This window comes from Malaclemys terrapin, chromosome 8 (assembly GCF_027887155.1).
Source record: "Malaclemys terrapin pileata isolate rMalTer1 chromosome 8, rMalTer1.hap1, whole genome shotgun sequence".
NCBI classification, from domain to species: Eukaryota; Metazoa; Chordata; order Testudines; family Emydidae; genus Malaclemys; species Malaclemys terrapin.
The window spans coordinates 66,050,691-66,064,943 of NC_071512.1; the positions used below are offsets into that span (position 1 = coordinate 66,050,691).

General features: G+C 37.2%; 1 protein-coding gene across 3 annotated transcripts in view; it reads right to left on the reverse strand.

Annotated features, from left to right (window-relative positions):
• DENND1B (DENN domain containing 1B) overlaps positions 1 to 14,253 on the reverse strand; it is a 253,889-nt gene that overhangs the window by 54,691 nt on the left and 184,945 nt on the right. For all 3 annotated transcript variants that reach the window (XM_054037265.1, XM_054037262.1, XM_054037263.1), the window contains one exon: positions 8,002 to 8,127. In XM_054037265.1, coding sequence (XP_053893240.1) covers positions 8,002 to 8,127 — 126 coding nt within the window. The remainder of the gene's footprint in view (positions 1 to 8,001; positions 8,128 to 14,253) is intronic.

Here is a 14,253-nt window from a genome sequence, read left to right on the forward strand (position 1 = left end):
AAGCCCATATGTCTTGTATTTTATTGGGTAAAACATTTTGATTAACATAAGATTGCATAAGGAATAACCCTGAAGTACTGTAATTCTAAAAGGATTCTGAAATGCTTTATTATAAAAAGTAGAACGAATTACTAACTATGAATAAAAATATTTATATCAGTTTTCTGATATGAACTACACATTTCTAACAGATTTATTTTTACAAATACTATTGAATAAATTCAGAAACTTTGAGTTTTGGAGGAATGTTTCACTGATATTTAACTAGCACACAGTCCATTAGCCACTTTAGTATTGATCTACAATGTACTTTCAAAGCAAGTTCGATCAAAACCCAGTAGGGATTCTATATTGAAAAGTAGACAGCTAATACTCAGACCAAACAATCTATGCCCATACAAGATATCTGTCCTTTTAACAACAGTTGCTATAGAATTTTTTTGCCCTTTTATGGGTTGCCCCACACAGCAGGAATCAGTTCCTCTAAGCTGCATTCGCATTTTCATTAAGCTATTTATACAGACTCAGATGGAACATTCAAGTTAAACATAAAACATGAAGCTAAACCTATATGATTATATTAAAATCAAAATCAATCTTGGTTAGCAGAGATACTGTTGCTTTCCAAATCTAGTAATATTTAACAACAACAATAAATACATATTTCAATTATTTCCATGCATAGAAGTAGTTCAGAAATTTCTTATTTGGTTTTCTTTTCCTACCAAAAAGATGCGACACTTGTAGCAGTTGCTCATTATCGTTAATATTAAAGCTTATTTAACATATTTAATACAGTTTTGGTATACAGTAACTCTATGTTGGTTACATTATGAGAACAAGCAGAACTGTAGTCTCCAACTCTGCATTAACCAAACTCTGAGTTTTTAAAAAACATCTCTACTTTTACGTTATGACATTGCACTTTGTAACAAGAGAGCATCTAATAGTACCAGGATGAAAATACCACAATTACTGGCATTCTCATGGCACCTTAGTAGATAAAGATCCAGATAGTAACCAAGAACAAAGCCGGACTTTATTGTTGTTTCCATTTGGGATGGTGCCAATAAAATTTACAAATAAATGTCTGAGTTTAAAGTCCTCTGTCATCAATGTTATTTACCTAATGCAAAATCTAGATTACCTGGCACTTCCTGGAATCACAACTAAGCCATACATACTGAAGACCCTACAGGCCCAAAGGATGTTTACCCTGTAAATGAAGTTGTGGCCCTTAATACAATCCTCAAGCTAAAAATCTTACAGGAGGGCTTAGGGTCAAGCCCGAGAGTCCTGCACCTAATCAAAAGGCCTATTCTTGCATCGGATTTTCTTTCCTCCAAAAGTGCTTTAGCTGCAGCCACTGCCAAACCCAAGCCCAAATTCTGGGAGAAGGGTTAAGGCAAATCAGATCCCATTGCAAGGTACTCCTGCCCTCTAAACGATAACAATCAAATTCTGAAACATAAGCCTAAATAAACCAGAAGCAAATATTTCCCCACAGACAAGTGAACATGTATGCCATGCTGAAGGTGTAATCAGATAACCTGGCTGCTGATCCTTACAGAATGCCCTGGAAGAAGGCATGGTTCACACATACACTTTGCTGGTTAAGAACCGGGGTATAAGAATAGGAATCACCAATCCCAAGCATTAAATATACCCTAATACTAGTCAGCTAATATCTCTTTTCAGGGTATAGAAACTTCTTGCTTAACCAGGTATGCTTATCCCCAGTCTGTGTTCAGAACAGGAAAGGTTGTGTAAGCAAAACAGATTGATTCTGGCAAAAAAGAGGGTGAATGTTTGTAATGAATGGGAGTGGAAGTCTATGCTTTTTAAGGACTAAACATCACATCATGAAAATAAGCAAAGGAGAAAAACTGTTTACTAATTTGTTAAAAAATATTGGAGGGGAATAAACACTGGTGTGATAAAAGTGTAATTCATCATGATAAAGTAGGGAGGAAAAATAATCTATTTTACATACAATAACAAAACAAATAGTATTCCTTAAAAAACATATCTAATTAAAAAAGAGTTAAGAATATAAACTGGTATGATTTATTTTCTATGCTAAAAAATTCTGGCTTTCCTTCAAAAAGTTAGGCAACAGAAAGATTAAGTCATACAAAAGAAAAAGATATTGAAGTTACCTCCCCTTTGGGCAGGGGTAGGAGTGGGGGGGAGAATAAACCACCTAACATTAAAACAGAAAGGAAGCTGACCCAAACAAAACTTTGAGTAATGATAATTTGCAACTTTGGAACAAAGTCTTGGCAAAAATCGAGACCTGGTCTAATTGGACACCACCCCTATAGGAGTCTTTGGGTCAAATTCAGTAGTGATGTAAACAGTGACATCAATTACATATCTGATGCAAACAGTCTAGTAGTATATGCATTGCATAAAGTAAGTTTCAAGTGCCGCGGAAAATGATTGCAATGTTTACATGGATGGGATACAAGGGCCTGTAGCATAAAAACAACATGACAAGAAAGTGTAAAATAAGGGGGAGAGAAAGAATACCAATTTTGCAGACAAACTGAATGACGACATCATTATGCTAATTACACTACTATAACCTTTGCATCTGATGTGTAACTCATATCTCGGTTTACATAACCGCAATATTTGAACCATTATGTAATGTCATAGATTGGTATTCCTAAAGGAATATATTCATAAATGATTTGGAAAAAGGGTTGTATTCATAAATGGTCTGGGAAACGGGGTAAACAGTGAAATGGAAAAATTTGCAGATGACACAAAATTACTCCAGATAGTTAAGTCCAAAGCTGTTTGCTAAGAGTTACAAAGGGACCTTACTAAATTGAGTGACTGGACAACAAAATGGCAGATGAAATTCAATGTTGATAAATGCAAAGTAATGCACAGAGGAAACAATAATTCCAACTGAACTGGCTGTTCTCATGGCAGCAAAAAGAGGGAGTGGCCTAACTTCCCCTACGTCAGCTCTATACCAGTAGAGATTCACCCTTAATTCCTGATGGCATAGAGACTGACTCAAATCTTGCTTGTGCAGAGTTGTGTACAAACTCATCATTATTCAGTGAGCCAATTAAGAGGTTTAGTTTTGATTTCATTTCCCATTTTTATAGCCATTTACCAAATAATAGGGAAGAAATTAAGAACAGAATCAATTATCTTATTTTCTCTTCCTCCACTTCATTGGAAGTATTGGAAACACAATAAAATGGTAAATATGGGAAAGTGGAACTTTTACAATTGTAGGGTTACAGATAGAAAGAAACAGAGAGAGAGTCTGTCTGTCTGTCTTTTTACAATTACTGAAATTACCAATGTTTGGAAGCAGTATCAACTTGATTGTTTTATATTAGTTTGTTGTAGTAGTGTATTAAGTGAGAGCAATCGATTATTATTGCTTTTACAGGGGAATAACACCAAACTAAACTTTTATGAGCAAGACTGTATTTCTTACTATTATTCTTTACAAATGATATGAACAGTCACCTTTATAGATGTCCTGCCTTTAAAGGGATAGTCCCAAGTTTTCATATGATGTGCTGGTGTCCCAGAACTTCTTTCACTATTCCACTTTTCCATTTCAATCAATCATATTTTTTTAATAACTACAATACACCTCTACCTCGATATAACGCTGTCCTTGGGAGCCAAAAAATCTTACTGCGTTATAGGTGAAACCGCGTTATATTGAACTTGCTTTGATCCACCGGAGTGCGCAGCCCCGCCCGCCCAGAGCGCTGCTTTACCGCGTTATATCAGAATTCGTGTTATAGCGGGTCGCGTTATATCGGGGTAGAGGTGTATGTATGTTCAAGACATACTGTTATGCTGAGGAAAATTTGTTCTGTGTTTACTAGAAACAAACAGTCCCACGAAATAAGTGTTTACTGTGAAGAACAGTGTTTGGAGTTAACGGGAAAGTTGAGTGAGTGCAAACACTAACAAAGCTGTTCTTTTACCCAAAGTGAATATTTCATGTTTCAAGTTAAACTCATTCAGTGCATTAGGGTACTGGAAAAAAATCCACCAAACTGAAAAATATGCTTTTGAGTCAAAAGCAAACAGTATTAACCCCAACATACAATTACAAAAGTGTACTTTTGTATGGCTGTTTTGTGACCATAAAAATGGTGCCACAAAAGCAGTCCAGGTTTTGTTTCTGAAAATATGATCAACTTATTTATATCATTATAATTATTTTAAAATTATAGAATGAATCTTCTCATTTGAGTATATCCCTTTAAAATGCCAATGTGAAACATTATATGAAGCCCAATATAAAAGTAGATACAGTCTGTGACTCTTATTTGAGTTTTCATACTGCACCCATCACTATGGTTTCTGGCGTGAGAGAGAGTAAATTCTCTATATCCATTCAGTACAGGACACATCTCTTCTGAGAATACTCCCGAATGGTGCCAATTAACTGTGATGAGGTTGTTTTGTAATATAGATCCACATCCACTAGGTACTGAACTGAAACCAACTCATTTCATCATATAGGTCTTTGATCAGTCATTAGACAACAACTCTCAGTAACTATTAACCTGGACAAAGTTCAAACTGGTAACCCAGAGATAAAACCGTAACAGCACACTAAGAATCCTGTAAATCAGAAGTCTAAAGAAATAATATATGAATTTCATAAACAAGTACTACATTCCTATTTTATATAGCAATTTAGAAGAGGTCAGATTTATCTCCAAGGAAAAATAGCTTCTGGGCATGATGGAACCTATATTAGTTAAAACAATATGAACAGCAATTGACATTGAATATTATCACTTGAAATAATTTTAAGTTTTAAATATACTAGCTATTTCTTTTCTTAAGTTATATTTTCCATTTTTGACTGGTATCTTCCAATCTAGGACAGGCTGACAATGGCCAGCAGGCTGAGAAATTCCAACATGGTGCCCTAATTAGACCCTTTCCCATAGTGAGTCCACATATAAATTTCTCTTATATATATTACCGCTGGAGTAAAAAAAGGGAGGGGAGGCAGAGGGAGGGCAAAAGCAAATAATCCTGAAAGGAGGAGCTACATAGGTTATTATTAAAAAATATTTTCCAACTTGTATTACAATTTCATATTATTATCAGTACAATGGAAAACATGGGTTTCTCAAATCGGAATGGAGCAATTGATGAAAAATGGTGACTTTTTAATATTACCATAGTAAAAAGAGAAGAAGTTGTTAAAAGGGAAGTTGAACTGAACAAGGAGACCTCGTGCAGCACCTTGAAGATAGTTATAGATGAACTCCAGCAGACTTACTGAACCAAAAAGGACCTCTTCCTTGGTCATTTCCAGATCAAACATCAGGTCAGAATGTAAGGAGAGCCTGCTCTACCTCAACAACACTTTCTTCTTCACATATATTAGATGTAGATTAAGACACTGAAATTAACTTGTTTGTGCACCAACAGTCAAGGCAAACTGCAGAGAATCAATACTGAAGGCTCCCTCACTCTTATAGCAATGAGCAGATGGGCAACCCCATTCTGCAATGGCTGCAGTTTCCAAATCAATTTCATATAGATCTCATTTGGAACAAATTACAACAATCTATTATGGAGACAGCAAAAGTAAGAATAACTGTGAAGGTCTGTAATGGGGAGAACTTCCAGGGAAAGAAGAAGATTGGGTGTCTGAAATGCACTCATAACTCGAGTCCTGCACTGGATTCTACAGATCTTGAAATTTTGCATAGCCATTTTGGATACTATTGCAACATGGACTTTCGGATCAAATAGCAATTATTTTAAATCTAAAATTCGGTAGTTGTTATAGGCCACCCACGTACAAAAAATAGCACATTCACATATTCCTTAAAATTGCTTATCTCAGTTGCTTATCCCTGGTACACCATTTCAATCTTATATGGGTCAACTTAGTTAGTTGTCTTTCATCTAAAGAAAAATGCCTGCCAGTCAGAATACAGTTGTAGTTATGTTAGTCCCAGGATAGTAGAGAGACGAGGTGGGTGAGGTAATATCTTTTATTTGACCAACATCTGTTGGTGAGAGAGACAAGCTTTCAAGCCACACAGCAGACCTGAAGAAGAGCTCTGTGTGGCTTGAAAGCTTGTCTCTCTCACCAACAGAATTTGGTCCAATAAAAGATATTCCTTCATTTGCCTTGTCTCTGCCAGTCAGAATGATAGTGAGGGATCAGTACGAAAAAGGTCAACAGTAAACAAGGCAGCCTGTAAAAGAGAGACTTGAACAACAAGAAGGCACCCATCATTACTTTCTGATACACCTCTACCCCGATATAACGCGACCCGATATAATACGAATTCTGATATAACGTGGTAAAGCAGTGCTCCGGGGGGAGCAGAGCTGCGCACTCCGGCAGATCAAAGCAAGTTCGATATAACGCGGTTTCACGTATAACGTGGTAAGATTTTTTGGCTCCCGAGGACAGTGTTATATCGAGGTAGAGGTGTATCTCTCATACCAGAATGAGAGTAATTAGAGATCACAAACAATTCTGCCTATTACTATCAGGAACCACAGCCTACCCACTTACATCTAGTGATCATCTGAATCAGAGGTTGACAGATTTCAAATGACAGATCCCTCATGTCTATCATAAGATCACCAACAATTCTGTTAACTAGAGCTGAATCCAGGACATCAGGCAGTTAGAATTTAGACAAAAGTGTCAGAAATATCAGATCATGATTATACTGGAGTTACCAAACCAACATGATCTCACTATCCTTCCCCTAGAGACCACTCAGTAGTTTGCAAATAAGTCAGTGTTAGAGGAAAGTATTTTAAGTAGGCTGCTTCTCTGAACATTTACTTGCAGCTGTGAAAGTGCCACCTTTTGATAGGCATTAACCACATCTGTCACCAATAGGCTCAGCATTACTCCACCAGCATTAACAAAACAGAAAAGACAAAGATCTATGCTAGCTCCAGTCTACAAAGCACCAACTGAACCTCAGAAACACACATATTCTGAAATTTTGCTAAGACAGACAGGCTTTCATCCCTTCCTGCCCTATTACTGATATCAAAGTAGGAATGTCACAGGTCATGAGCATGCTGGATTCACCAAACAGCCTGTTAGTGATCAGGGTATGGGCAGTTGTACAGAGTGGTTAGAGCAGGAGTCAGGCTGAGTGCTTAGAGCAGGAGTTGGTAGTCAGGAATTGGAGCCTGGTGTCAAAGACAGAATCAGAGGCCTGATGCCAGAGAAGAGAGTCAGAAATCAGGAACTGAAGCCAAGAATCAGGAGCAGGTTATCTGAAGTGAGGCAAGGCAAGCACAAGGCTGGGGCTATTGGCAGGCGCAGGTGCTAACACAGCCAATGGCAAATATTTTGAGCATCTGTTGAAGGGCTTCTGCAGCAGGGCTTAAAGAGCTGGTCTGCTGCCTCTTCTAACCAATCAGTCAGTGTAGCCAATCAGGCAGCCTACTACAGGCCAGCTGTGGTCGTTAGGTTGCTTGGAGACTGGCTCTGCTGCAGGCTCTGCTTCCTGACACAGCCAAACCAAAAACAGTTCCACTAGATGATCTAGATACCTTTGCTAGGAGGTAGTAAAAGCTTTTGGGGGATTCTAAGTAGAGAAAATGACCAACCTCCAAATTAGTCAGTCCCTTCCCCAACCTTGTCAGTTCCTGCAGTCCATCACTAATCCTAAGTGAGCCATACAAGTAGTTTCTTTATTAGAGCTCCATTTTTAGTTTCTATGACTGAGACAAATGGAAAGTAGTTTGCTGGCGGGCAAGTACCTACTGTAAGTAAAACACAGATTGTTCAGATGCTCAAGGTTCAAAAGTCAAAGAAGCACGTGTACCCAACTTGTAGAATACCAGCTTATTACCAAGTTTAAGATAATGTTTAGGGCATGTTGTTTTTTGAAACCCTTAAGATTGTGATAAGACTTTAGTACTTTTCTTGCAGACAGTAAAATAGTGAGTTTCTGTTCTTATGAATAAAGGAAAACAAATTAAAATAATAAAAAGCCTTACAGGTTTGTATCTTAGTGCATCTCTGTAGGATCCAAACAATGCTGCCTGTGTCCTAAGGAAGGCCCTAGCTACTCCATCACCCGTAGCTGTAGACTGCTTCTTCAGTTTATTTTTCAAGGCTGAGACCTGCATGACAGAGAGGAACAGTTAAATTAACACCTCAGAAATTGGTACAGCAAGGTATGAACCCAATCAGCAGGCAAACCACAGTGTCTACAGGTCAGCCAAAAATTCATCCTCCTCCTTGATAGCTTATCTTTTTAACTGCAAAGAGCACCTGCTGGTCTGTTAATTGAAACGAAAGCGGGGGATGATGGTAAAGTGCTAATGTAAATTGGTTTATGCTCTCTTTTTTTTCCCAAGGCCTCTTGACATAAATAAGCTTTAATTATTTTACAGTAAACTGCTTGTGAGCCACTTTTCTGCAGATTTTTTGCAATCATAACATGTGTCTGCTTGTCTGAGACGAAGCCAGTTGGGTATCTTTCATTTATGCTGTGGAGGGTTATTTTTAAGGGCACTTAAAGCTCACTTACCACTCAATTTTAGATTTTTTGTTGCCAACTTATTAGCATGCATCATTTTTCATGCATCATGGGAGCAGTTGCCACTATTGTTTGCTAGTTGGGGAAAGCCTGTATAAATTCAATAGTGCAGTGTCTTTAGAACTGTCCTAAGGAATAAAACATCTGAATGGGGTGGAGGGGGGGTGAAAGGGATGGAAAAGGGAGGGGATAACACCCTTTTATTAGTGATGAGGCACCTGCATTAAGAAAAAAACATTAATTCCAGCATCTGATTTCTGAAGATCTACTCTGTTTTATGTGGTAAACAAGTTCTGATGGTACAACTCTGGAAGGCACGAGTAATGTTAGATTAAAAGGCCATTCTTTTGTTAAGGAAGCTTTGGAGAAATATCATATATTTTGGAATTATTCTGATATTCCTAAAAACAAGAAAGATGTGTGAATGTAGTTAATAAGAACAGTTCTTCCATCCTTGTTTTAAGATGCCAAATACCAGACAGTTGGAGAAAAAAAAATCAATTCCAATTATTACAAAGATGTATTTCCATATTAATTTTTCTTGCAAAGTGCCTTGCAAAACAATACATAAGTTATCAGATACTGTCCAAAGCATTATTTATTTTAAGTCGGGTTACTCTTTAAACAGAACATTTAGGCTACCCTTATAAGCCCAAAGTATCACCAAAATAGGTTTCATTCTTTTATAAATGTATGCAAGAATGAATATCTTTTTGTTTCTTTATGCAAGCAGTCATGGCTGTTCTTGTAGATGATGATTGTAATTGAAGTGTCAACCTAATTAACAACTAAACTTTGAATAATGCTAATGAGAACTGAACATGGCATCAGAGAAAAGACCAGCTCTACAGGTGATAAACCTTCACAGTAGTGACATTTTCCACTGTAAAGTCACAGTTACTGTGATCTGATCAAAGAGAGAGACCCCCATTGGGTCCAATTATAACTATAGTTTTGAAAAAAAATTATTGAGTTATGATGTTCATAATCTATGCAGAAAGGCCTTTACAGTATAGGTCTTCTCCCCATAGCTGTGATCTTTTCAATTTATATCCAAGCTCCATAGATCCAGATAAAAGTTTAGAGTCTGATTCGGTTAGCCCATGGAGAGCACACACCAATGCTCATTTAAGGTTTTTTTACTTACACCTCAAAAGAAAAAAAAAAAAGAGTACAATTCACAGTACAGGAAACAGTTACACAGTTCAAGGTTGCAAAAATAAATGCTTGTCATTTCACTTTCTTTGTTCTGTAGTTTATGATTATTTTGAAAGTTATTAAAATTGAAGCTTATTTAATTCAAGGGGAAAAACATTCATAAGTTCTTTTAAAAGGAGAGATGTGCCAGCAATTACAGTTATATTTCACTAATGTTGAAATAAGAGAGCAAGGTTCAGTGTAAAGAAACCTGGTTTGTCAAAAATGAAAACCAGATTTCCACTTTTTTTTAATCCAGTAGAATATTTCCTAAATGCAAGAGACAGAAGTTTCCCCCCTTTCCTCCTTAAAAAAATAATTTGCATTCATGTAAATTATATATTATAAATAGGGCTGTGAAAAAAAAATTGTGAAAAAATGTTCATTGAATTCCAAGCCATCTTTGGACAGCAAAATTTTGCATACTGCAATTTAATTTTTTTGTATAATGTCATGTCTTGTACATTTTCATATGAAAGCTGATCTTCATCAAATTGAAATTTCACTCTTTAAAACAGAGTATTTTGTTAAAAAAATTAGACCAAACTTAGGGGTTCATTTTTTGAGCAAAAGCAATAACAGAAAATAAACAAACAATAAAAATCTGGCAGGTTTTCACAAAATGGAAACAAATTACAAAAAGCTCAGACATTTTAAAATGTAATTGAAAATATTTCTCACCTCCCAAATAATGAATCAGGAGACTTTAGTTTCCAACACAATTATGTCAACTGAATTAATTGGTTTATGGTAAAAATTGTTATTGAGATAGCATACATTCTTTAGAAAAGTCCTATTACATACTGGTGAGAAACGTGTAATTTACCTTTATTGAAATCAATGGAACTATGCATGGTTTTAAGCTATGCATGTGCTAAAGTGTTTTACTGGATAAGTGCCAGAATGCAGAGCACTTTTCAGGCTCAAGCTGCCATATACAAGAACCAGGAGTGTTTAGTGCTGGCAGTGCACTTGACAACCAGAGGAAATAAGACCTCAAGCCTACTCCCTTATACATCAGCCTGCAAAGAAAGGTCAACAAAGGAGGACCTTATGCTGCACCCATCTGAAATGGTGTTGCAGCTCCCCTTCTGTCACATATCCCCCTGATCTCTCTGAGGCTCTCTGGGTGGTGAGCCAGAATCCCTTTGTGGACTGCCACTTAGGCAACTCCTTCCTCATCCCAATGTAAGATCCAGCTATCCAAACTACAGGACAACCCTTAATGTTGTTCTAACATAGCTTCTGATGGACTGATACTTATTTTTTTTCCCAGAGTCCTAAAGAAGTGTTGCTACAAGAAACAATTGAGTCAAATGAAACAAACAGCACCTGACACAGATGTCTACCCCACTGATAAAAAAAGGGATAAACCACACTCTGTTGATGCATCACCAGCTTCACCACAAGGTTAACCAAGTAATAAATGTGTCTTAAATATGATTATTACTTCTGCAGTGCCACAGCTGTGCTCTACAGGCATTTAAAAATAACAGACCACTCCCGTGAAGAGCTTACTATCTAAGGCCCACATCTTGCAAACATAGTATAGATAAATGCATAAGCACTTGCATGACCAAGCTCCAAGTTTAAAGATCACTAATGATTAAATTAAGCAACGGAAGTGTCAGAAGAAGGGAGGGCATGGATTATTAAAAAAAAGATGCTGCTTTGGCATGACATACATGGATCTTGATGGCTCTCTGTATTTTTTTTTTTTTTGTATGGATGGATGGGACAGCTAGGGATTACCAATATATGTTGATGATTCCCCCACCCAACTATCTATGTAAGCAAGGACACAACACATAGTTAGCAATGACAGACTGAAGAGCAGGGGAAGGTACATTTTCTGTTGAGAGGAGAAGAGACAATGTTGCAGTGAGCACAGGAAAAGGAGTTGGATGGGAGATAAGGCAATTTGTGGGAAGAGAGGGTGTGTAATGGTAGAGGTGAGGGAGGAGAGTGGATGTAAGGATAAAATAAAGCTTGGTGAGGGAGGGACCAGCCTATATGTTCCGTCAATAAGATAAGCAATCAATATGGTCAAAGCCTTGTGTGATAAGAAGTAAGCTAGTAAGCTATACCCAGGGGAGAACTTCACCATCTCGTGGGTCTATCTGGTATAAATAAGAGCAGCAGAAATCAGAGAACCACCACCACTGCAGCAACCACAGGGTGTGTCAGCATAAAGGCAAAGGTACTCCCCTATAAAATATGGTAAGAATTCTACATACTCCAAGATAGACTGCACTATAGCAGTAAGCGTCATGTTAACAGCTCCCATACAGACTGCTAATGAAGACAAATCTATCCTCCAAAAGATTATTTTGTAGTTCAAGGGAAGCTCCCTCAAGCTCCCACCTTCCCCAAGAACAGGCAAGGAGTAGCTCCACCAGATCACAATGGACTTTCCACTCTTGGCAGTTATGGTTTGCCAGTGGTCCATATGCAGTGGCAAGAGCTTCTTTAGCAGTGTCCCGACAAGAACTGTGTCACTGGAGTGGTATCAGCACAATGTTCTCCAAAAAGAGCCTAGCTAAAGAAAGTGGTGGTTAAAACAAAGGAGAAACTTGAAAATAAACCAGACTGAACTAGGATAAATCAGTACTTGTGGAGTGATTCAAGTGTGAACAGAGGAGGGAACAGGTGCTGTGAAGTGCTCCTGAATGGATTAATTTCAATTACTTGGCTGTGGGGTGGAATCTTGGAGCATGTTAACAGAGAAAGGTGGAAAAATAATTTGCTAGAGGTGGTAAGCCAAAGAGAGGAAATGTGAGTCACCTGGGGTGACATGATAGTGGCAATATTATTAACACAAATGCATAAAACAAAAGACTAACAAATTTCAAATGTATGTTTACACAATATCGGTAACAAAACCAAACATGTTATAAGGTTGAAAGTGAATTGTTATGTAGCTTGTATGGCAGTTGGTGCTCAGGAAGTCACAAAAGCTAAAACTGGAATCAAGCAATTCACAGGAGGCAGGAATAACAGTCAAGTTTGCTTCCAGGAGACACTAGTGATCCATTAGGGCAGTCAGAGATGGGGTTCTTAAACTGCACTGAAAGCAAAATGTTTATCTTTATCTTGCCCTGACCATTCTTGGATCCTCTTGGGAAGGTCACTTCACTGACTGTTAAACACTAGCAAGCAAGGGTAAAGCAGAGATGTGGAAAAGTTGGAACTAATAGGATATCATCAAGGGACTGTCAGGGATTGTGGGGTTTTTTTTTTTTTTTTTTTTTGGTTGGTTGGTTGGTTGGTGCTTTTTACCACATGCTGGGACAATCTGAAATGTAAAATCTAGACATATTAAAGAGGTAAGCAAAGAATGTGTCACAACTTTTGGAAATATTCACTGTATTTCCCTGAAGATTTTAAACTTTCAAAAATGCAACTGAATCAGGTCAAACTGTAATTAATTTAAACACATGTGACTTGTACCTTGATTGCTTGACATAATATGTCAATGAAACACTGTAAAGGTGATTGAAGGCCAAAATTCACCCTTCATAAGAAGAATAAATAAAAATATTTTATGATCAATATATTCACATCTTTATATTTAATATTCCAATGAAAACATTTGGGGTGGATTTTTAATTGAAACATTCCCCTGGGGTTCTTGCAACCCACATACTCTGTGCTTGTAGAGCACAAAGGCAAAAAAGTAAAGATGACAAGAAACTGACTAGAAATAAAAGTGAAACTGATTAGTTTCTTTTTATGGCCCACGTAGAAAGAAATATAAAAACAGAATGAATGATGCAAAATAAATTCATAAAATTGTTTCAGTTTTCATCATTTAAATTCTTAACAACGTAGTTTAAAATGCTTATTTTTAACCTCACTTTGGAACCAGTCCTGCTGCCCAAATTTACGCAAGTTTTCACAAGTTTACTTTAGAGAATTTACAACCAAACTTTAAAAGAATACTGGATCCAATCCTGTAATCTGTAAAATTCCAATCCTGCAGGCCAAATTCATGCAAGTGGTCTTTCTGAAATCAGTGGGACTACTCACCTACTCACCTTGATCCTGCAAACACTTATACATGCGCATAGTCTCTACTTATGGTAGCTAAGTAAAGCAAGTGCTCAAATGTTTACAGAATCAAAGTTGGGTGAGTAGTCCCATTGATTGCAGAAACCACCTGCATGAATTGGCCTGCAGGATTAGAGCTTCACAGACTGTCGGACTGGATCCAGTATTCCTTTAAAGTTTGGTTGTAAATTCTCTAAAATAAACTTGTCACAGGCCTCTTGACACAAATCACATGTTTGTTTGTCTACAAACCTAAACACAAGGTACTCAAATCTCCCAGATGGATATTCAAGATACTATTCCAATATGAGTGGGAGTTGCTTATGTTTCAATCAGCATTCCTATTAAATCAGGCCACTAAGAATAAGACAAGTCAAAAACTGTCAGAAAGTGGACTGGTTAAAGAACAGAAATGGAGGGCAGTTTAAAACAAAATTTACTTAAACAAAAGGTAACCTCA